The sequence below is a fragment of the Parasteatoda tepidariorum genome, chromosome 8 (genome assembly GCF_043381705.1).
Source record: "Parasteatoda tepidariorum isolate YZ-2023 chromosome 8, CAS_Ptep_4.0, whole genome shotgun sequence".
Taxonomy (NCBI): domain Eukaryota; kingdom Metazoa; phylum Arthropoda; class Arachnida; order Araneae; family Theridiidae; genus Parasteatoda; species Parasteatoda tepidariorum.
In genome coordinates, this window is record NC_092211.1 from 54232388 (window position 1) to 54258220 (window position 25833).

The 25833-nt window shown below is 26.7% G+C and overlaps 2 protein-coding genes across 2 annotated transcripts; one reads left to right on the forward strand and one right to left on the reverse strand.

Moving 5' to 3' along the window:
- Positions 1 to 899: 899 nt before the first annotated feature.
- Positions 900 to 6880, reverse strand: LOC107449865 (7SK snRNA methylphosphate capping enzyme). Its single transcript, XM_016065533.3, has 4 exons — positions 6070 to 6880; positions 3559 to 3777; positions 2304 to 2427; positions 900 to 1362 (listed from the first exon to the last, which is right to left on the reverse strand). The coding sequence occupies exons 1-4, from the start codon at positions 6586 to 6588 to the stop codon at positions 1223 to 1225; spliced, it is 1002 nt and encodes a 333-aa protein (XP_015921019.1). The 5' UTR covers positions 6589 to 6880; the 3' UTR covers positions 900 to 1222.
- Positions 6848 to 23414, forward strand: LOC107449875 (delta4-sphingolipid-FADS-like protein ifc). Its single transcript, XM_016065542.3, has 5 exons — positions 6848 to 7257; positions 9847 to 10169; positions 12077 to 12284; positions 15367 to 15578; positions 20029 to 23414. The coding sequence occupies exons 1-5, from the start codon at positions 7176 to 7178 to the stop codon at positions 20167 to 20169; spliced, it is 966 nt and encodes a 321-aa protein (XP_015921028.1). The 5' UTR covers positions 6848 to 7175; the 3' UTR covers positions 20170 to 23414.
- Positions 23415 to 25833: the final 2419 nt, after the last annotated feature.

Below are 25833 nucleotides of genomic sequence, written 5' to 3' on the forward strand. Positions count from 1 at the left end.
TCTAAGCCTATCACAACAAAGTGAATTTCCCTCAATTACAAATTTTTAATAAAGTTCAAATTGTTCTCAATGTAAAGATGTGTTTCTCTATAAGTACTTTTTTTCAGATTTATCTTTTCAAATTTAAGACAGTTTCAATTAAATATTTGAGAGAAAGGTCAAATAACAGAAGATGCGACTTTGTCTTTTCAAAAGTGGACAAAAAAAAAACAGTTAACATATCCTGCAGATGGAGACATTAACAGTCTGATGGACAATTTTAAATGTCAGAAAAGGGAGAATGATTCCAAAAACGAAGACTCGATACAGTCAAAACTACATTGAACTGAAAAATTATATCCATTCAAAACCATTAAAAGTTCATAAATGGAAAAATCTATTTTTAACTGACTATTGCAAATGGAAAAAATATCAATAAAAATTAAAATTGAGAGCAGAACCTCTTCTTTAAAGATTACTAAGAGACAAAGCAATTTTCCAAACCCCTTCAGTGAATCCAAGACATGGAAAAAAACATTCATTAGATATACAGTTAATTGGCATCTGGACAAACAACGGCACTTTTCTGTATTTTAAAGTGACAAAATTAAATGTGTTTGTATTTTTAGTTTGTAATAATGAAAATATGGTATAAAACTGACATAAAAAAAAATCATGAATCCTTTCTAAGTAGTTCTTAAAAGGACAACTTGCAAAAGTATTGTTGTACACTTTTTACACATTAGTTAATTATTTATCGGCATGATCATGCTAGCTGAGTCTTAAAGGATTATAGATATTCACTGTTAAGGGGGAAGACAAAAAAACTTATGCAATTGAGATAGGTCAAAAGTAACTAAGCACAAAATGAATAATTTTGATCAGCAATAAATAAGGAGTTTAATTTGTTTTCTCACAAATTTAACAGGCAAATCATAATTTTTTATTTTATTTAAAACAAATAATTAAATCAAACTTTACAAAAGGGTTGTATTTGACAAAACAGACTCAGATAAGTGAGGTTACAGACTGCAATTTCTTGTTGCTTTTGATAATCTATTTAAATATGGAGAGCAAAAATCTTAGAACAGTTAGAAAGTAAGATTGTAATGTGAAAGTATTCAAAAGCAATTTTTTCCCTTCCTAACAGGTAGATGAAAAAATATACCATACAAAAGCATATGTTTATTTCCATACAAAAGCATAGGTTTATATGTTTATTAGTTTATGTGAAATGTCTTGTTCAATCAGAAAAAGTTTCAACATCAGAGTCATCACAGCTATCTTCTGAGGCTGAATCATATACTATGTGTTTGGGCTTCTTCTCACTAATATGTTCAACATCATCTGCTTTCTTAAACAAGTAAAGAGGTCTACTAAAACCTACAAATAAAAAAGATATGCAAATTATTATAAGAATAACATTAAATCTATTTATAAAATATAAAGCATGTCTGTTTCTCTCCTTTTTTAATTTATTGCATTAACATTCTGCGAGAAAAATCTAACTTTTGCAATGCTCTTAAATTCTGCTAACAACAAAAATTGTATTAAAAAATAAATTTATTACACAGAAGATCAATACAATGACATTCTATAAACCACAACTAACTGTAAATTACATTAACTTTACAATCTCTAAAGTAAACCAAAATTGATAGATTTTTTGGTTTTTAGCTCTAATGGTCTCGATAATTAAACTTTTTTCTTATTGACTTATGGCTGACTTTTTACTTATGATATACTTATTTACTTTTTACTTATGTGGAAGATAAGGAAAAAAAATTATCTGATTCACTTTTTCTCAATCGTGGTTCGATTTGAAACTGAGCTGGCAAATGTTTTTTTTTTCTTTCTTGCTTGCTGCGAAATGAATTCTGAATTGTCCAGCAGACCAGAAAATTTTAATTTACAGGTCAATGCTGGTCAAATTCACTTAATTCTGGCATGACAGTTGATGGGGTGTGATATTAAAACAATCATTAACAACAATATAAAGCATACTTTTTCTAACGAGAGCTGTCATAATAAAATTTAATAATATAAACTTAAGCTTAATAACAAGGTAAAATTTTAAATATACTTTAAATAAATAAATTAGAATAAACTTTAAATAAAATAATACATATTGAAGGTTGCATTGAGATGAAAAGTAAATTTATTTAAGTTCAAGTTACATCAATTTATTGATTATGAAAGCAAGAATTTTTATTTCCATTTGCATTAAAATATTGCTTGCCCTGAGTATGTGTTCATTTACTATCGGCATCATGTGTACAATATATATTGTATTTAAAATTTGCTTTATGTATATATATATTTACCTTTTGAAGCATGAGCAGGTACATCTATAAGTTCACAAGACTGGAAACCAACTTCTTTCAATAAAAACTCATTGAACATTTCAGGGAATAGTTTTATTTCTTTATAATGCTTAAGCACTTCTTCCTGAAAAAAAAAAATAGTGAAATTTAGGAATTTATACCCTATAATGCAAAACAAGAAATAAAACTTCTGAACAGTAAAATCAGGAACCGAATCACTTATAAATCACTTCAGGACAGTGATCATGAGGTTCTCCCTTCAAGGTTCATGGTATCTAGTGTTTTCATCGCAGAAAAAAATGGGTGAGAATTTCCCACCCTTTCTCAAAAACAAGGTGAGATTTCTAAAAATTAAAAAAAAAAAAAAAAAAACGCAAAGAGACTTGAAAAAAAATTATTTCTTTTATTATAATACATTTTTAACATCTTCTAATTTTTAAAGCATTGAATATTTTTGCTGCATCATTATGTGGAAAATGTTCTATATCTACTTTTTCATCAGCTATTCTCATTAGGTTTGCTCAAATGAGTATTTGTTTCGTTTTGATCGTTTCTTTCGGATTTTATTCTAAATGGCGCAATGAGAAATTTTTTTCAAAATGCGAGAGAAATTCGCGAATTTTGAAATTGGTTTATAGAATGGGCAAATTTCTCGCAGCAATCATTTTTTGATGCGAGAAAAGAAAAAAATTAACGAGATTCTCGCGCTGTAGTGAAAACACTGGTATCATATATGAAACAAGTATTTTTTTACTTTTCAATATGGTAAATGATCGAGTAAATATCTTTTCCCTCACTTTTTTAAAAATTCTTTAATAGAATAACACGGTTGAATTATATTCTATTATTAAAGGTGGAAAAAAACATCTAAAAAACAAAAGAAAATTTTTTTTAAACGAATTCCAAGAAAACTAAGAGAGAAGGATCTCTAAGGAAGCTATTTTGCCACTCTGCCCAGGGTTCCAAAAACACTTGTAACGCCTCTGTGTGGTACTTTTATGTTACAGATGCGCCAGTATATTAAAATATTCTTTTCATTATTATTTTAAAAAGATGGCAATCACTTAAAATTAAATAAAAACAAATTTAAAACAAATAATATAAAACTGAACTTACTGGTGCCTGGGTAACTAAAAATTAACCTGTATTTAACTGTGCAGCCCAAAAAGTACAAGGAAAAAAAATCTAAAGATATTTAAAAATAATTTTTTCAATCAATATTTAAAAAATTGCTAAAATTTATTACAAAACTTACATTTATTTTCTTTCTTCTTGCATATGACTGATAAGTTTGAGCCTCTAAAATAAGATAACCACCAGGATTGAGTTGCTTGAATATTCTATTAAACAACCTTTTGATGCCAGCATCACCCCAGTTTAAATGAATCCATTTAGTTAGGCTAAGACACAGTATTGTATCAAATAGAGACTCTTCATAATTTAAATATGCATCAGATGGAAGAATGTAGTTTGCCTGGAAAGAAAATCCAAATAGGTGGCATAAAAAAACAACAACTACAATTACAACACACAAAAAATTATGACAACTACTAACATTTAACTAAGAAATATAGGAGTGCAGATTTAAGGAAGTAAGCATAAAACACAGAAACTAATTTAAGAATCAAGCAAATTTTAAAAATGCAATTTAGCTTTGAAACTTCCATAATTAAATAACCTAATTTTTAATATTTAAAAAATTTATAATTAATAAGTCAATTAAGAGTTTTTAAATTAAAATATAAATAAATAAAAGTTTTATTAGAAAGAAAATAGAACAAAAGGACAAAATGAAAAAAAAAATTTTTTTTTGATGTAGATACAGAACAGAACCCGTTATCCGGAAACCGGAATGAAATTCAATAAATTTTCCCGCCATTTTAAAAAAAAATTAATTTTTTTCCTCATAAGATTTTAGGATTTTTCTTTCTTTTTTGAAAGATGTTCACCTTACCATCATTTTGGAAATAATCATTAGTGTATTACTTCATCGTTTTTTCTTCTTTTCAAGATTATTTCCAAATTTTTTATATAGTTGGGTTTAACAATAAAAAAACCGCTTTTTGTAGCGATTGCGAAAGCCGGAAAAATCAGTTATCCGGAATAGTGATGATCCCAATCGTTCCGGATAATCGGTTCCCTACTGTAGTTAAATACACTAATTAAGCAAGCTTATTGTCTGAAAATTTCTTTAGCTTATCAATAAAAAATTAAGCTGATAAGTAAAAAAAAAAATTGAAATTAAATTAAAAATGTTATTAAATTTATCAATAATGTGTTATTAAAAAACATAGTATAATATAATTGTAATGTTTTCTGACAGGAAATCAAACCACAATCAAGATAAATACGTGTAAAACTTCACGGTTTGAGTCATTATCAACATTTAGATTTTTTTCAATATCACTACATTTTGTAATTTTGTCCCCCAAAACTCAAACTTAAAATTTTTTATTCATGATTTGTTTCCTATAATACAGAATTTTATATGAAAGATAAAAAAAAAAAAAAAAATATTTAATGACCTATTATTCATCTTAATCATTTAGGGATCATATAACTATGATGCATTTGGTACATTTATTGTTTCTAATAAAATAGTAACATCATATATAAAAAACATGATTACCATAACTTGTCTTAAACATGTGCAAAAAAAAATTTTTTTTGATTAAATTATAAATTAATGACAGACTCTAATACTAATCATTACACATGGTGATAAATGGGAGTCGATATTGACTTTATTATATATATAAAATATATAATAAAGTGAATTATGAAATATATTTTCACACATTGATTTTATTCAGATTAAATGGTTTTACAGCTAAAGGGGAGATGCATCAAACATAACTTTAAAAAAGTAATACTATATATAAAATAATATTTAAAAGCAATTTACTATTAGAGGGAATAATCTTGTTGAACAACAAGTTATATGCAGTGATTAATAAAACATATATACTACATCCTCCTGACAATTTTAAACAAAAAGAGTCTTCAAAATAATAACATAAGTATATAGCACAAAAAAATTTGTGGAGTACTTTTAGCATAGTTATTCAAACAAAATTATTTTCAAAATATTACATAACATTCAGTATTTTCACCAATGAAAACTGAACATTAAATGTAAATTCACAGACAGATTATCTGCATTTTGGATCAAGAATCCGCACAGTAGGTTTATAGATTATAACCACAGGATGCTATTTTTAATTTTACATACACTTTTTAAAATGTAACAATAATCAGCTCTTCATGGCTGTTTTAACAACTTTATCAATATCAAAACTAACTATTGATCTGGGATTAAAAACCTACATAGTGATTTTAATCAGATTAAATAGCTTTATAACTAGAAAGGAAGATTAATAGTATACTAGGAAATATAAATTTACAATCACTGCGGTGAATAAAATTGGTTGAACAGCAAAATTTGTTTAGAATATGCAATGACTAAAAGAGGAATTGAAATCTTAGAAAGCTAAGTAATCTTTGCTGCGAATTGGTGTTTGCTATGAATAACAGGTCTAGATAAAATATAAAAAATTTTAGCTATTTTTAACATAATAACTCAGATAATTAAAATAATTTTGAAGTTTAAGGGTCAAGCTTTAGGATTTTACATATAAAAATTCCCCTAAAAATTATGTAACAGATAAAAATAGAAACGTTTTAAAGTGCTCGAATTCTTCGAACATAGCTTCTCAAACAATTATAATTATTTTTTAACTATGACTCAACATTCAGTTTTTTTTACCTGCAAAAATTGAACATTAAATGGAAATTCGCCAATCGAATACCTGCCCTTGGGATCAAGAACTTGCGCGACAGGTCCATAGTTTATAACCAAAGATAATGGAAAACTAGTTTCAGATATATTTTCTGAAGTTATATAATGCCGTACATTTTTCATGGCCATCTTAACAAGTTCATTATCAATGTCAATACCAATAATTGATCTAGGTTTTAAGTCCCGAGCCAAAGCAAGGGTAAAATGACCAGCATTACATCCAATATCCAGTACATCTTTATCAACAAACCACTCTTGCTTCATACACTGAATTCTTGAATCCATAGTGCCTATATTTCGATAGCCATAATATTGGTGATAATTTCCGTACCTCGCTTCTTTACGTTTTTGCTCACATTTTTTATTTTTTTCTTGCTTGGAACATTTATTTTTTCTATAACTTGGACTGTCACAAGAGAAATGGTCCGTTATACAACTTGATTTTCTTTTGTGTGATCCCATCTCAATCAGGCATTCAAAACGCATTTCGTAATCGAAGTTTATTGACGATTCATTCTGTTCCTTATCCTCAAAAATTATTTATCTGCAAAGAATTTATAACAGTACATCAAAAACCGTAAACTTGCTAATAAAATAGCATAGAAAATCAAAAAATTTGTTCGATACTGTCCCGGTTTGTTTTTAAAAATAGTTGAATGTAAACAAAATGAAAGTAAAAGTTAATAAGTGAAATGCAAATTATATTAAATATAGTAAAATGTGGAACACAAACTACAAACATAGTATCGTAACAATTTTTAAAAAAAAATTTTTAATCTCTTTTTATCTTGATAAAAGAGATAAACAGAAAAAAATTTAGGAAGAAAATAAGCGCTATTTTTCAAGTGACCTCTGTTGGTCGTTTTCTCCACGTGCTGACATTCCATACTTCTGTAGTTGTCATTCTAGAGAACGAGATTTTTTCTTTATGGCCGGTGGAAGGGAGTGAAAAATTGTTTATGTCGAAACAAATTTTTTTATTATCATTCTTTTTATATTCTACCACTGTCACTCCCTTATCAGCTTGAATTTTATAACTCATCGATTTCACTTATTCTGTCAGAAAAATTAAGATGGGTGCCAAAGTGTCAAGAGCCGATTTTGAATGGGTTTATACAGATGAACCTCATGCGACTCGACGAAAAGAAATATTAAGTAATTTTTATTTATATATAATGTTATTTTTAAGAGAATTTCTCATGTGAGTTGTTATGAAATTATTGCAGCTAAAATAATGGGTACAAATTCCCATTTGATTCATTTCATATTTATTAAATTTTGGATTTGTTTAAATGATACTAAATAACTGGTTTACTTTTTGTAAACAAAGGCTTATTACAAACTTATTTTACATATTTGTCGAGATCTAATCAAGTTTTAAAAAGTGTTTGCTGAGAAATAAAGAATACTTTCTGGGTGAAGCAGGCGCTGAAAAATTAGTCTTGAAAATTATTACAAAATGCTGCAAGTAAATGAATATCGCTGATGGAAAAAGAACTTTGTGTAATGTATTTCAGTTTATTCAGACAGAAATTTTAGATTCCGAAATTTGTGCTTGGATTTACCTCAAAATCATGACCTATGAAGCAATCATTCACTTATGTAACTTTTCACAAAATCAGGACCTTATTTTGTCGAAAATTTTGAGTACACTTTTTAAAGCCTTTCTAAAATGTTCGGAATTCGTAATTTCAAATTAATAATCTTGCTAGTTTTCTGTTCACAATTCTGTCTGTATATTTCAGGAGATTATCTTTTGAATTACAAAATCCGGCGCATAGAAAAATCTATTGCGTAATCAATTAATTTCTTTCTTAAAGTTGCAAGTTGGTATGAAATTGCTTTTCTAACAACCTTTTATCAATTTAAAAAAAGAAGCTAGATAAAAAATGGCAAACCTTCTTTATTTAAAATTAACCTTCTCATTCTAATTTAATTAAAAACCTTTTACTTTAAAAAAAATCTTATTTCAAATTGTTTAAATCAAAACCTTTCTTCAGAGTACTCCCTAGGAATGAAAAGGGCACTTTAAGTTTTGAAAGGGCACTCATTCAACACTGTAAAAATTTATCAAAATGTGTAATATTATGTAATAACTGATTTTGATTTTCAAAAATTTTTAAATTACCCTCTTACACTGGACGTGTATATTTAAAAAAAAAAAAAAAAGATCCTCTCATTATCAGAATAAGAGAAAAATTTGTAGTTTATAAAAATAATAAAGAATGATAATAGATAATGTCTGGGTATAAATTTTTTTCAATAAAAGTAAATTAAAAAAATATTAATTGATAAACAACTTTAAAGATTTTAATGTAATTTAAACTAGAAATTATGCAAAAATGAATGTTTAAAGTTGCCTTTTTTTAACAAAGAGGTTTTTAACATTTATTATCCCTCCCACCTGAAAAAAGAGATACTTATAAAAATTTTACGAGTTTCCTAACAAAGTTAATCTATGTAATAGTAATCAGAATTAAACAGATAATTTTACCTTTAGGTAATAAAAAGGCAGTGTTTTTAGTGATGGGCTGCTTATTGTTACTAAAAGGACAAAGAGGGTGCATTTATGGGATCAAAGGGCAGGCAGGGCAGATTGCCCTTCTAAAAACGCTTTGGGAGAACACTGATTTCAAAAGAATGTTTCATATTTTAAATCAAAACAATTTAGTTTAAAATGTTTAAGAATTAAATATGAAAAACATATTGTTATTACAAAAGTGCTAAACTAAATGTTGTGACTAAAGATAGTTCAGTAAAAATATCCTTTTTGATTCTATAAGCAACAAAAACTAGAAAGTTGGTATTTAATTTAGGAAAAATTAAAAAGTTGCCACAAGTTTGTAAAATTAAATGTTTTATCTCTTATTTGTTACCATTGTAATCTAAAATTATGTATATCTTTGGAAAAATGTGTTACTAGTTTTTAATTCTTTTAGGGAATGGGAATTAGTTATTTGTAAGTCATAGTGTTTTGTATTATATTCTCTCTTTGTACTATTGCTTTCTTTTTTTTTCAGGTTTTTTATATTAAAGAATTTAATCTTTTACTCTCAAGCGTAAAATAAATCAATATAGTATTTAACTAATAAACTTGACGAATGAATAGAAACGAAATTATATATTTAATTATTGATTACCATACACAGTATACCTACTCTTGATCTCAAAGTTGAAAGGACGCTAAAAACATTTCAAGATAGCGAGTTTTCGAGATAACAAGTTCAGAACAAAATATGTTTTAAAAAGAAAAATGTGTTCTAAAATATTACTCTAAAAAGTAGAGTAATGAAATATAGGAATAGCTACTTATATATATGTAAGTAATGATAGTTGACTATAAGTCTAAATATAACAGTGATAATTTTATTTTTAAAAGTAAAGCGAAAAGAATTTTTACGAAAAAAAAAATAATTTTCTATTCCAAAAAAAATTGTCATAACAAGGTTATGAGAAGAAACTCTTTGACATAGGAATTCAAATTAACATTAAGTGGATGTATAATGTTAAAGGGAAAAATATTTTTTTGACATAAAATTTTTGTGATATCTAAGTTCAAGATATCAAGAGTATGCTGTATATATATTGTTATCATTTCTTCAACTTCAATAACGTGTAGGTGCTAGTTTTTATTTTAAAAGAAATACAGAATTTATTGATAAGACTTTTCTATTTTTATTGACCCCATGTGTGTATTTCAGTTTACTGGATATTGTTAATTGTCAATTGATTGTTTCTTTTCAGAAAAACATCCTGAAATAAAAGAATTAATGGGATATGATCCAATGTTCAAATATGTTGTTGCAGGGATGGTATTGGTACAAATAATATCATTCTGGCTTCTCAAAGACGCATCTTTTTTCACACTATTTATTGCTGCTTACTGTTTTGGTGGAGTGATCAACCATTCGTTGGGATTAGCTGTCCATGAAATTTCTCACAACTTAGCATTTGGTCATTCCAGGTTAATGGCAAACAGAATTTTTGGAATGTTTGCTAACCTTCCCATTGGTGTGCCTATGTCAATTTCATTCAAGAAATATCACTTAGAACATCATAAATACCAAGTGAGTAATCAAAATATTGAATTGTGTAATTTTGTTTAAAAAATGTAATTTTATTTATGTATTTTGAAAGTGATAACAGGATTCTGTGTGAGCCAAATTTACTACCGTTTAGCAGTACCTTCACAAATTCAACTTTAGGATTTCACAAAATACTTTTTCTTAAAATTTTGTTTTTGTGTCTCATAAGAAACGATAAATCCATATTTTTGTGTTGATTTTTTAATTTAATTTTCACAAATTATGTCTAAATTTTCACAAAATAGGTACCTCTCAGAAAAACCTAGATAGACCCCTGGATAAATATCCAATTTATTATGTGGGTTGACAAGTTTATGGCATGTGCTAGTTAGTAGCGGTTTTAACCATGGATGAGACAATCTTGTCTAAAACTAAAATTGTATATATGTATAAATATTATTTCATATTTAAAATTATACATTGCAGGTAGTGTTTAAAGTCAAACACTTAATATTCTTAATATAATTTAACATAAACTGAAAAGGAATTGTCTTGAAAACAACTCCATTACTACATAAATATATATTTTAGTAAGTCCATGAGACGGGCACCAACCCCCAATGTTACTTCTTATTCCTCTTAGTTTTTTTCTTTCCCTTGAAAATCAATACAAAAAAAGATTCTTTAGTTCATAAAATTTAGAATTATAATTTTATGTATGAAAATTTTTTTACTTTGTTTATCGTCACTATATGAATGATTCTCTTGATTTGAAAAATAATAAAACTTGGGATAACAGAATGTTTGACCCAATAAGAAGAGATGAAAGAAGAAATTTTACCCATTAATGATGTATAACATTTAATACATATAATTTATTCAGTTAGTCTGTCAGTAATAACTTTGTTTGAAAAGACTTTCATCAATCTACATGACTTTGTATTATTAAACCTGTATTAATTTTGAAAGCAATTACGTGTTAACAGCGCAAAAACATTTAGTTATTATGTTTATTGCTGTTTGGCTACTATTGCAATGGTCTGTCTAGGTTTTTCTGAGAGGTACCTATTTTGTGAAAAGTTAGACATAATTTGTAAAAAATTAAAAATTATCTTAAAAGATCAATACAAAAAAATGGATTATCATTTCTTAAGTAATAAAAAAATAAAATTTTAAGAAAAAGTATTTTGTGAAACTACTGTTTTTCCTAAAGTTGAATTTGTGAAGGTACCGCTAAACGGTAGTAAATTCGGCCTGGACAGACCCCTGTATTGACGTATAAAATTACTATAAATTTGTTTAAAAATATGATAATTTAACCTTCTGTTAAGTAATTGTCTATATTCGTGCTTTTTAGCTTGGGTATAACATGGTGACAACAGTATGTATTTAAAAAAATAATTGATTATATCATTAAAATTCTAAATTATAAATGAATTTTAATATTTAATTCAAAGTTCAGTAAGTTTAATCTTACGTTATTTTGATTTGTATGTTTATTTATTTTTTGTGACCGAAATATTTTTTCTTCAAATCTAATTCAAAAGTTTATTTAAAAATTAAACATCTAAGTAATTTACATTCAATATATTCACTACATTTAATTTATTTTTCATTTAAATTAAATATTGTACACATACATACTTTGGAAATAGTATGCATAATCTGTTCTTGTAGTAGCTTGTCTTTAATTTTTAACATAAATTTATATTGTTCTTAATGCACTGATGAATAGTTAAATTATTGTCCATTGATATAAAAACTGAACTTATTGTAATTTTTAAAAAGTTTTAACTATTTTTTTTTTTTCTGTGACCCTTTCTCAAAAAGATTGTGTATATCCTACTGAACATTATGTATTTGAAATAACAATATGACTGCCAAAAAATGTTCAGATAATAATTTCATTGCTGTATAAAAATTTACCGAAATTCTTTTATCTGTTATAGGGAGATGAAAAACTAGATACTGATCTTCCCACCCAATTGGAGGCACAGCTTTTTTGTACAACCTATACCAAATTTCTATGGGTACTATTGCAGCCTTTCTTTTACACTTTAAGGGCATTCTTTGTGTACCCAAAACCTCCTTCTTCACTTGAAATTATAAATCTCATTGTCCAGCTTATTTTTGATGCTATTGTAGCTTATTTTTGTGGTAAGTATGAATTTTACACCTGTGTATTATTATTTGAAGTTAATTATAGTGCACATTTGAATGATTACTTACCATATTATGTTTATATAAGTCCAAATAAGTGAGGTAATTATTATTATTATTATTATTTTTTTGTTATCATTTAAGTGCATTTTGTCCTGACTAAGCCATTGAATTAAAATGTTTTTAATATTGCAAAGAATGAAAAATCTGGAATCTGGATATGTTTCACAGTGACCTTCCCTAGCTCTAAATATTTTTTCTTCCTCAGCACTGTGGGCCAGAATACCATGATCTTTGGCCAAAAGTCAAAAATTAAATTTTCAACTGAAATATGTGTAGGCAGTTTTAATATAGCCCAAATTAAGTATTCATAACCATTCCAAACATTATAATTTACTTTATGGAACAACAAGAGTACAACGTAGTGAAAAATATGTTAAAAAAATTTTTTTTTAAAGTAAATTTTAAATTTTTATTTCAGAAATATATATTCGAATTTCACCTTACTGTTACATTTTTATCAGAGTAATTACTCTGAAATTATAGTACAACTTTTCAATTTGTTGGATTAGTTGATACTCTTGACAAACTTATAGTTTATATCTTATCATTTGATATTTTACAATGTTTGAATGACTTTCGAAATTTAGTTCCTAAAAGTTCCATGAGGTAATTAGCTAAACTTTGTTTTGTTGTCTTCTTTGATGTTTCATCTTTCGAAAAAACCTGCCCCATTTTGCCCGTATTGCAAAGGTGGACTAAATATACCGATAAACAAAAATTATGTTTTTTTTTCTTCATGTTTTCGCTTTATTTTGTAATATTACATGGGAAATATAATTTGCTTTTCATTTTTAATATAAAATTACGAAAATCATTATATTTTCATTGCTATATTTAATTATTTAAACGTACTATATTATTTATTTTCATTTTTGCTCGCCATATTTCAGTCGCCATTTTATTTTTGTTGGTATTTTTAGTGTATTTCAAAATTTCAACTGTGAATTCAATTTACCTGCACATAAAAACCCCCAAATTTTGGAACAAATTTAATCGAAAATACTAATTTTGGCCATGAAACCTCGAATGCTGGCCCACTGTGCTCAGGAGTGAAAAAAATATGTGAGTTTGAAGACTTCAAAATGTTTTCCTGAAATCCTATTTTTGACTTGTTCAAAGAACTTTTATTAAGGATTTTTTTTTTTTTTTAATATCACACAAGTAAAGAAACAGAAAATTTATCTGCCAAAAAAAGTAAAAAAATGAATGAAGAAGCCCATATAGGCAATAAATATTTAAATTTGATGTAGGAATGAATTGAATTCAGAAGTCATAAAACATTTCGTATTTTGATCAAAATGTAAAGTATAATTTTAAATGGCATGATCTTCAATTTGAATAAGATTTATGTATGCATCAGGAAATTTAGTATTAAAAACATCAGTTACGGTTACCATGTCTGTTTCTGTGTTCCACATTTGCTGCCACAGATTATTTTAAATACAAAAAAAAGGGGAGGGGAATGATTAAACAAGTTTTAATAATCACCCATTGTTTTTTAATAATGATGGTCTGTCGAATTTGAATTATGAAGTTTAAAAATATTTGCAATATGTTTATTGCATAATTTTAAATTACAAATTAAAAAAATTTGAAATTATGTGTTAAATGGAACACACGAAATGTAAACTTTAATTTCTAAAATCATACTTAGAGCTAGTGGGATAATATTTCAGATGTACTTACCAGTTGTGAGAATCTTCCAAGGTAAAACAATATTCAAGTATTTTTCCATTCATTCTGTTAGTGCCTGTAAAGAAAAATGTATGAAATTAAAAAGTTTATTCAAGAATTTAATCTCAAAATATGCAAAAGAATTTACAAGTTTTTTTTTTTTCATTTGTCGAAAATCAATTTATAAAAAGCAGCTCATAATTTTTAAGAATTAGTTTTAAAAATGTATAAAATTGCATAGTAAGGTTTTGGTACTTTTAATTTATATTCAACTCTTTTCACTTAAGATATTGAGTCACTGCAGGATGGATGTATTTAAGGACTTTAAAATTCAGTTCCAAATTTGAGGATTCTGCTATGAAGACTTAAAACTGTAATATTACATACAATATTACTAATTATATGCTCCAAGTTGCAGATTTTATGAATATTAGTAGTTTGAATATACAATGTATTGATTGTTTAATCTCACTTGTTTATTATTCATGTTTCAGTTTGTTTAATTATCTTTTTAAATGTTTAAAATAAAACTTTTCTAAATTAAGTTCTGTTTTTTATTAACTGTTATATTTTAATAAAATAAAACAGGAACTTCTTAATGCGAAAATTTGAGGTTTTACAATAATTTTACTATCTGTTGCAATGATATTTACAACATATGAGTGATACAAATTATTTACTTAATTGGTATTTGTTATTTTTAGCGTTTAAGTTAACATTACTATCAGAAATTTATGCCATTGCTTAATGCACTAGAGGTAATTGTAAACCACGATTTGAATGGATTACCAGTGTACCAAAAAAAGGAACATATCTTAATAACTTTTAATCTAGTAATCATATTTTCATATACTAAGGTGTTATTCTGATGATTCATTGTTAAAACATGGTTTCAGAGAATTCGAGACATAAGAAAAAATTGGAATTATTATTTTTGACATCCAAACATTTTATTGTTCTCCTGGCTAAGCTATACCTTATTTTCCAAATTATGGTTACCCCTCATATTTTAAGAGTAAAAAATTCAAATTTCTTTTAAAAAAAAATAAAAAATAGTGTCAAATTTCATGATTAAAATATCGTCTACCCAAATTAGTTTGCACATTTAAGAGTGGACCTTTGAAATTATCTTATGGTAAAATTTGATCACTCGATGAACAGTAATTATGATGTTATTTTGTGTACTGCGCAATAGTTATTTAATTTTGTTTTTATAGCTATTGAAAAACTTTTAATAAGAATAATATTATTCATTATAAAATGTATTTTATAAGTAATTGTCCTGTGCATGATTATTTAGATTTGCATTTCTATATTTTTACCAAATTGTATTTTTTAATAGGTATTAGAATGGTGGGATATATGATTGGTGGAACAATTTTGGCCATGGGATTGCATCCAGTTGCTGGTCATTTTATTTCTGAACATTATATGTTCAAGAAAGGTTTTGAAACATACTCTTATTATGGTGGTCTAAATTTCATTACTTTTAATGTTGGATATCATATGGAACATCACGATTTTCCTAGTATTCCTGGCTCAAGATTACCCATGGTAAGTTGATTCTGGAAATTTTGTGAGTTGCACAAGCAAAATCATTCACAAAACCATTTTTTAATTAATACTTATAATTATTATTATTTTTATTCTTTTGTGAAATAAAAAATTAGAACTATTTTGTAAGGAATTATATTAAGAATCATAATCACTGAAGGCAATTCAATGCTGCTATTCTGTATAATGCATGACATGTTAGGGCCAATTATGAAATATGAGAATTATTACATAATTTACCTAAGCATTGTACACAATGCTTAGGTATTGAATACAATGTCAACAGGGATGGCAGTTTTCTTCAAAAGCTGAACAGGAAAAATTAGGTTTCTTCTGACTTAAGTGGAAGAAATAAGTGAAACTCTTTTCAATAAAGAAATATCAAGTATTAAGTTTAAATTTTTAATAGTTTATAATCGTTCTAAAAAGTAGTATTATTTCCTATTCACTATTCTAAAAAGTAGTATTATTTCCAGATTATTTAATGAATCATTTTTAATATAAAAAAGCGAAATTTGGATATAAAAATCAATTGAATGAATTTAAGAAATTAAAACACCTGTAGTTTCTTTTAATGCTTTACATAAAGAAGTTTAGGAAGTTTAGAAGTTTTAAATCATTGATTTTTGAAAAATTTGATTCATTACTTAGCAATTTTAAATCTTTTTTAATATTTGAGATATAACTTTATGGTATTTTTTAATAAATAAAACTTATAAGTTTTCAAACAAAAATGCTATAACTGAAAGAGTTTTTTCTTCGCATTTTGATAGGTTTACAGTATTTTGCTTACTATTTTCTAATATTATAAATTTGGGGTGAAAAACTAGTTAATTTATGTTAACTGAACAATAGCCTTTAAATCCGGTTGGGTTTTTATTCCTGTTGATCTAGTTATTAACGACACATATCTATTACTGAAATATAAGCCTCTCTTACTAAACACAGCAAAATAAAATATAAACCCACTTTTTTCATTTAAAAATTATTTTGAACTAATACTAATAAACATAATTCCAAATTATTTAATGAATTAACTTTAATGAGGAACTTAAATTATGAAATTTTATTTTTTACTTTACTGGTTTATTATTTAACATTGTATAAAATTCCTACACTATATGTAAAAGTATTTGATAATTTCATAATTTGGTGGTTGATTTTCGGCATTGTATTAAGTGGCAAAACTTCGACAGTTGCATATACAGTTGAACCTCACTCCATCATTCCTGTATCTTTCATTTTCCTGTATATATTGTCTTGTTTCAATGATCCCATCATAAAAGCTTTTACTCATAATATTAATAATAACCGTTTAGATCATTAGCTAGAATAATAATAGTAAGTAAATTCAACATATAGATTAAAATGCTTCAACCAAATAAATAAATGAAAGAAACAGAGAATATAAGAACCAACAATATATTATAAATTATCTAAAAATTATGAAATTGTAAATAAAGTCAATTCTAACGGAGCGAGAGAAAAAATTTTAGTGATGAACAATTATACTGTCAGTACAGGAATACAAAGCATAGCACAAAATATATATATATTTTTTTAATGACGGCAGGCACTGAACTTTCGTTCTTCGCCTTAGAAGATGCCGGAGGTGCTGCTCATTCATCGTTACCCAGTGGGCACCTGTGAACCAAAGTCACGGAGGCGAGCAACATTACCCACGCCACACTGCCACGGATACCCGTTCATAGGGTGGGCCACATTCATACATTCACACATCAGAAGACAACATAGAGAGAGAGAAACATCCATGCCCAGAGCGGGATTCGAACCCGCAGCCATTGGCATCGCAGTCAGGCACGCTAACCACTCGGCCACCTGGTTGGCATAGCACAAAATATAAATTAAACATATCAACATTTAAATTCAAAATTTTTTATGCCTGACACTTTCAATTATTCTGTTTGAAAAATTTTAAAACTAAAATGTAACCTATTTGTAGAACAATAAAATAAGCAAATTTTTTTTTTTAAATGCTTGGCATTCGATGCAGAAAAACTATTTTTTGTTACTATTTTCTAATTTTGAAACATATTTCAAGACTACAATTTTGTCGCGCCTATGGCTATGATTTTAACGACGTTTGTAGAATATTTGGCAACAATTGTCGCCATACTGCCCCGAACCTATACATAATTTAAGATTATATATTTCCAAATCATTACTTCTACATTAATTTTCATGCATTCTCAAGTCATTTGTTGGTATTTTTTGTTGACCCGCATTTGTATATCAGTATTATAGTTATCCTGTATATCAGTGGTGTCAAACTCGCGGCCCGAGTTGAAAATTTTTGTGGCCCAGTCAATATATCCGAAGCAAAGTAAAAATAAAATAGAAATGTGAATTAGAAGCAAAGCCAGCATAAAAAATTATAATATACTTTTTTTATAAACTATACAGATCATTTTAAATTGTCCGAGCGAAAATGTAAAATTCTAATTGGCTGAAATGGAGTCCGTTTCACACTAAGCTATCAATTAGATAGTACATAATCAGGTTTATCCTATTACATCGAGGTAAGTTGGTAGTCTCAGCCAATAAAATTTCTCCCGAAATAGAAAAGATAATAGCAGAGAAGAGATGTCAAGTATCAGGACGTAAACAATAATTTAACTTTATATATGTTTATTACAATTCGAAGTAAAAATATTAGTTTCCATGAACATTGATTTTTTTTTAGTAGTTCTAAAGTTAAGCATTGTTTATTTGGCCCAAGTTAGCTTTTGAGTTTGGCACCCCTGCTGTATATCATTTGCAAAAAAATCATCTCTTGATAAATGATCAATGCAGATTCTACTCTAGTTTGTTCTTTGAACTTCATAATCATCCTTTAAACATTTCTTATGGATGGTGTTCTGCAGCAGGCCTTTGTCATTTCATATTCATTATAACTTGAATGGTACCTTGGGAAATGATCAATGGAGGTTCTAAGCTAGTTTGTTCTTTGAACTTCATAATCATCCTTAAAACGTTTCTTATAGATGGAATTCTGCAGCAGGCCTTTGTCATTTCATATTCATTGTAAATTGAATGGTCCCTTGAGTCTACTTTAGTTTGTTCTTTGAACTTCATAATTATACTTTAGTTTGTTCTTTGAACTTCATAATTATCCTTAAAACATTTCTTATGGATGGAGTTCTGCAGCAGACCTTTGTCATTTTTTATTCATTGTAACATGAATGATCTCTTTTGAAATGATCAATGGAGGTTCTATTTTAGTTTGTTCTTTGAAGTTCATAATTATCCTTAAAATATTTCTGATGGATGCAGGCCTTAATCATTTCTTATTCATTGTAACTTCTGGGTTATTGTGTCCAATTGTATTGACATATTTACCAGGCTTCTCTCAGAGTTGCCTTGACATTGTTTAATGATTGTTAAGTCATATTGCAGTGTTTTCCTCATAGCAAAAAAATGGGTGAGAATTTCTCACCCTTTCTCAAAAGCAGGTTGAGATTTCGAAAAGTTAAGTGAGATTTCTAAAAACTAAAAAAACACAAAAACTCTTGAAAAAAATCATTTCTTTAATTGTTAACGTCTTCTATTTTTTAAAGCATTGAATATTTTTGGTGCATCATCATAGATCTTACATTAGCACATAAAAAATTTGAACGTCTTACATGAAGAAACCTTACCTATTGTAAAAACGTGGTTGCAGAGAAATGTGTTCTGAAGGGGTTCCGTGGTTGTGTTCTGTTGTTCGAAAAGGTTCTGAACAGTACTGGTAAATAGAGAAGCTAGATAACGGGGCAGATGTTGAAAGATCCAGGAAGAAAAGTGAAGCGGATTTTATTCTAAATGGCATAATTCGAAGCTTTTCCAAAACACAAGAAATTCGCAAATTTTGAAATTGATTTATAGAATGCTCAAATTTCTCGCAGTAATCATTTTTTAATGCGAGAAAAGAAAAAAATATGCGAGATTCTCGCGCTGTAGTGAAAACACTGTATTGTACTATTAAAATTAAGATAAAATAATATCTAGTGGTAATATTTGTATTTTAATTGTACTGTGTGGCTAAACAAATCCTACTATTGCATTTAAGATTTAGATATGAAAAAAAGAGAAAAAAAAAAACATTTTAATGGTTGATTTCAAAAAATAGAAATTGTTTATAGAGTTAAAAGCAAATTGAATCTGAAATTAATAAAATGTGTTGTGAATATTATTGCAACATAACTGTAAGTTTGTTGTAATCTCTAATACTTTTATGAATGGACAAATTTGCAAGAATTGTTTCTCCTCTATATACAGTTTCCCTATATAATGACATAGGGGGAGAATTAATTATAGAATTAAGGTTGACATTTGATTTTATGTATTCAAACCTGATATTGTAAGTTGCATTCCACTAAGAAATTGTGAAAAATTAAATTAGTTTCAGACTAGTGTATTTAAATGAAACTTACATTATGTTTTTAAATAGGTGAAAAAAATTGCCGGAGAATATTATGACCATTTGCCGCAGCATAACTCTTGGACAAAAGTTTTATTTGATTTTATCACAGATCCTGCTATTGGTCCATATGCCAGAGTTAAGCGACAGCACAAGCCAAGGGGAGAGTGATCTTTAAAGCATGCCTAGTGATAAACAAATTTTTTTTTGGACTTTGCTATTATATTAAATGTATCTACAATTGCTGCATGTATATTTTTGTTGTTTAGAGCTTATCATTCTAAGCCACTGAAAATTAAAACATTTTTAACACTTTTAAGAGTTGCCTGTAAATATAATTATCAAATTCTGTAATATATATTTAACAAATTTTTCAAACATATATTTTTCTTAGCTTTGTTTGTTAAAACTTATTGCTCAAGTTTAAATTCTGTAGATTTCTATTTTTTTTCCTTATGAAGATATATTTCTTGTTTACATAGTTGTAATTTCATTATAAAAGAAAGTATTATAATGGTTTTTTCTTTTTGTTATAGTATGTTTTCAAATTAGAATTATAAGTTTAAGAATGTAATTAGCATGTAGTTGCTTTCTCAAAATGTTATCAAATTATGTTTTATGAATTGAAAGGTACGAAATGATTATATAATGTACTTTTAGAAGCTATTCTGATTTTTACTGTTACTGAAGGAGTCACATGATTGTCTTTGGGTAAAAATTGAATCTTTCTGTGTATTTAATATATTTGAATGATTTTATTAATAGTCACCCTCAATATTTTGAAAAAAAGGTGTAAACTAAAAGTTTCAGTCTTTGGAATAATGTTTAATTATTCACTATTTTTTTAAAGATAATGAAAAAACTTTTGATTTGTAAAACAATAAGAAAAAACTTTTGATTCTGAAAAAAACTTGCTCCAAAAATATATTTTAAAAGGTGTGCTGTTTGCTGCATCTATATTAGAGTGCATATGAAAAAATTTTAATAGCTGTGGTTATGTATTTCAAAAAAATCAATGCTCAACAATTGTGTGTAAAACAAGTGATAAAAGTTTGTAAATTTCTCATGTTTTTGAGGAATGTGGTAGGTTTTTACTAAAATTCGCTATTTATTTTCTTATATATTTTTTAAAGGAAATGAGTTAGTAAAACTGACTCAAATTTATTAAGACTATTATCCTGTTTATACATAAAATTAAAGCTTTAATTAAATTTTTGTTCAAATCACTACATTTTGTGTATTCACCCATATACTGAGCTCTTCACCTCAATCACATTTACAAAACTAAGTCTTATAATATAAGTTTTTGTGTGCTCAAAATTAAACAATTGTGCACGCGAGGCACAAAATTAGCTTTACCAACATAACTGGGAAATTTTCTAGTCATCTGTAAATTTTTCAATGTTTAATTTTTGCACTTAAAATCTCATTGCAATGAGACTTTGCTCTATTCCACTATTCTCAACCCTTTAACTACTGGCAGGTACTACCTACTTGATTGTTGTTTACTTGCACAGAAAATTCCTTCTTGCATTCAATGAAGGAAATGATTGTGAGTGCCATTTTTGTGTAAATTCATCCTGATGTTAAATGACCCAATTAGAAGCTGTATTTATGTAGGGGTGTCTGGATATTTTGCTATTTTTTATGATGATGATGGTTTTTGAGTGCTGTGAAGTATCATTCCCATGATCGTAATATGTGTAATGAATGCAATGCATTCTTCTATTACATTTTAATATTTAAAATCTATGTGATGATCTCAGAAATAATTGAGTTTGCGGGGATGCCAGCTACGAAAGATTTTCCTAATTAAAATTTTTCTGAGCTACAAATTTCCAAATTAAGATTTTCCAGAGTTTCATTTTGCTAAACTAACATTTTCCCTAAGTTATAGATTTCCAAATTAAGATTTTCTGCACACATTTGGGAAATTTTTTGAAAAATGTAGAAAAACTTAATTTTTTAAAGATTATATTTAAAAAGAAAAAATGTGTAGGGCATTATTTTTACTTACCCATTTTGCAATTTAAAAACTAACCGTTGTGTTTTATTGTATCGGTAATTCTATTTATTCAGTAATTACATTAGCAATAGTCTTATAAATTCTGATTTTTAAATTGAGTATTTTGGAGCCAAATTTGTTATAATATAAATCATTTTACTACAAAAGTTGAAAATTATCTTTCAATTATATTAAAATTATCTTTGTTACTATGTAAAAGCACCAGATCTGTGGTGAAACATTATAACAAGTTGGTATCCCTGAGATTGATAAATGATCTTTTGTTGTTGGGCACCGTTCGCTGTGTAACACAGTTCAGCCAAGATTTTAAAATTTAATAGTGCTGAATTTTTTTTAATATTTCACTTTAAAATGTTGTAAATTTGTTTTTATCTATTGATTTATGTTATGAAGGTGCAACTTTTCTGCTCATTTTATCATCTAGATCTCAGCATTTCAGTTCAAATATTTAGTTGTGTAAAATAATTTGTTTGAATCTCCTATTTGTATTCTTATTCTTGCAGCTTTTCTTTTATATTTCTTTTTATCCATTCCTCTTTCTCAGATGCACGTTAATCAGGAAATGTGGTAAAAGAAGTAAAGTTTTATGTTTGTGTGCTAAGTTTATTACTGTCTTAGATTATGATTATTCATTTAAATACTATAAAAAATAAAGGCTATTGTAAAATTGTATATTATTGCACAAATTTTCATGTATTATTTTTTAATGTTTAGCTTCTATTTAACTTATTAATGTCAAATAATTATTTAAGAAATAATTATTTGAGGATTATATAATTAAGAAATAATTAATTTGGTTCTCAACACTGTGAAAGGAGACTTTTGTGTCAAGCTTCCAGGCAAACTGTGTGTAACAGACATTAATAAAGTTTAAAAAAAAAAAAAAGTATTTGTAAGTAATAGACATCAAATTTAGGTACCAAAAGAAAAATGATTTCTCTGAGCTTATAATGTATTGTTAAGTTTTCTGTTAAAGAGACTGTGGGGACTGATCTATTACTGATTAATTATTTTCAAATTTGTATTTTGAAATTTTACCTGTTATTATTTTTTTTAATCTTCTAGTCAAACTATTGATAAAATTAAACTGATTATTGATAAAAATAAAATTAAATAAGTATTCATTTTAATTACATTTAATTTTGATATTTCAGAATATCTTTAAAAGTAAAACTGTAAATTTGCTTAAAAAGGAAAAGTTTGATGCTTTAAAAAGTGTAGCTTTTTTCTGGAAATATATATATATATTTTTTTTTAACCCTTTTGACCGAAAAAAAAACTTAAGTCAGTGTGTGCTAAGTAATTCATAAAAAAAACTCTTAATTTTACTCAACTTTATTGATATGTATTAATATTAATCAAGAATAAAGATTTTTTATTAGAAGTGTTACTTTCAACTTGAATTTTTTCTTTATGTTAATTTCTTAGATTCATTGCTTTATATTCATCTTGTTAAAATTATCTACCAAACTAGTTTTTTCAAAAGCTTAATTGTAAATTGACATTACAATTATGTAATGATAACTTTAAATTTCAAAAATGCTCAAAACTTGATTTGATTAAAATATTGTTATGTTCTAGCCTTATTAATCAAGAATAAATTTCCTTTTTTTATATCAGAAGTATTACTTAAAACTTCAGTTTTTGCTTTATATTAATTTTTTAAATTCATTGCTTTATATTCACTTTGTAGAAATCGTCAATTATATAACGTTTCACAAATGCATAATATTAAAGTGTTATTACAATTATGTATTTTAAATTTTGAAATTAAAAAAAAGAACTCAAAATTTTATTTAATTCAAATAATATTGTTTTGTACTAGCTTTATTAATTGAGAATAAAACTTTTTTTTTACTGTTACTTTAAACTTCAGTATTAGCAATTTATTAAATTATGCAATAATTAGCAATTTATTATTTATTAGATTCGCAATTTATTAAATTCACTAATTTAAATTTATCTTGTTAAAGTTATCAACTAAGCAAGTTTTTTACAAATGCATAATTGTAAAGCGTTATTACAATTATGCATTAGAAACTTCAGAATTTAAAAAAAGCTCCAAACTTGATTTAATTCAAATAATATTGTTTTTTTAGTAGCTTTATTAATCAAGACTATAAATATATTTTTTATTACTAATGTTACTTTTAAATTCAGTGTTGGCATTGTAAAAAAGTTACTTTCTTGCTTTTTATTAACTTGTTAATTTTATACCTTTAAATGCATAATTGTATAGAGACATTACAATTATGCATTAGAAACTTCAGAATTCAAAAAAGCTCCAAACTTGATTTAATTCAAATAATGTTTTCACTAGCTTTATTAATAAAGAATAAATATATATTAGAAATGTTACTTTTAGCTTAACTTTTAAAATTTTACTGTTTCTTTACGTTAAACTAATAAAAACAGTTTACAGTATATATCTTGTTAAAAATGCATAATAATGCTATTTTTCTTTCAAATTTTATATCACCTACTTAATTGCTGGATTTTGTTTATTTACAAGTTATATTTCTTTTTTGTTTGATTTCTCATACTGCAAAGTATCTCGATCATATTTTTTAAAAAGCACTTTGTATTACTGTTATTAAATAAAATGTTATTTTCAAGATTGCTGAATATAAAATAAATAAATAAAATTTTGCTTATTTGCATGATATTAAAATAAAAGTTAATCAAAATTAACTTGAATTAGACTTGGGGTTTTGATAATAAAATTTTTTCACAGTTCTTCGAAGAATAGTTAAAAGTAAGTGATAAATCTTTTTCTTTTTTTTTAAATTATAGATTGCATAGCATGCTCTAAAGTGCTTTTAAGGGCTCTTCAAAGAATTTTCTTTCTTGAGTGCTTTGAAGTACTATTAATTATAACATAAAATTTTTTTACACAGTTGAATTAACTGATTAATATTTATTTTAAAATGAAGAAAAACAAACTCCTTTTGTACTCATTTAAAATTTTAAGTTTTATTGGTTGCAAATAAAACCAAATTCTTCGCCAAAAACCAGTTATTTTATCTCATTTCTATGTAATTATGTAAAATCTTTGAAAATGTTTTTGCAATTTGTTAATTTTAAAGTATGCGTATGTTAAGAACTTTCAGCAGTAAAAAATAAAAGAAAATAATTTGTAATCATAGCTTAAATGTAAATTCTTTTTAGTTCTTCAAAAGTGCCTAAAATGTGCTTATTTTCGTTGAAAGATTTGACTATGTATAACATACATCTGACTAACAACAGATTTGACTACATACATCTATAAATTACAAGCATAATAGGATTTCTGGTCTAAATTTTTTAGTAATAATTTTTTATTTATTATGTAAGTGAATGTTAAGATGGTCTGAAAACTTCAATTCTTTATTATTGCATTTCTTATTGTGGCATAACTACCACTACGATTGTTAGACATTAATTCATTAGTATATGAGACATGCTAACTCGATTCAATCTTGAGGTATCTGATGATCGATGAATGCTGGCATTGTCGATAACTATTCTCCCTACATTGGTGACCCGGACGTGATATGAACTCGTCTACATCGAAAGTAACGACCATTTCGATGAATGGTCCACATTGATTTGCTATTTGTTAATTCGTCCTCCTCGGGCTGTTGCTTCTCAGTCTCAATTACACACAACGGAATCCTGCACACACTCGACTGTTAATAGCAACATAGGAGAGACCATACACACAATCGTTAACTTAATACATCTCCCCCGGTTTGTCACAAATTCCGCAACTAGTGGTATCCGTTTGTCGAATTTATGCCCGATAAAATTTTGGTGCGGGAGTATTGTGG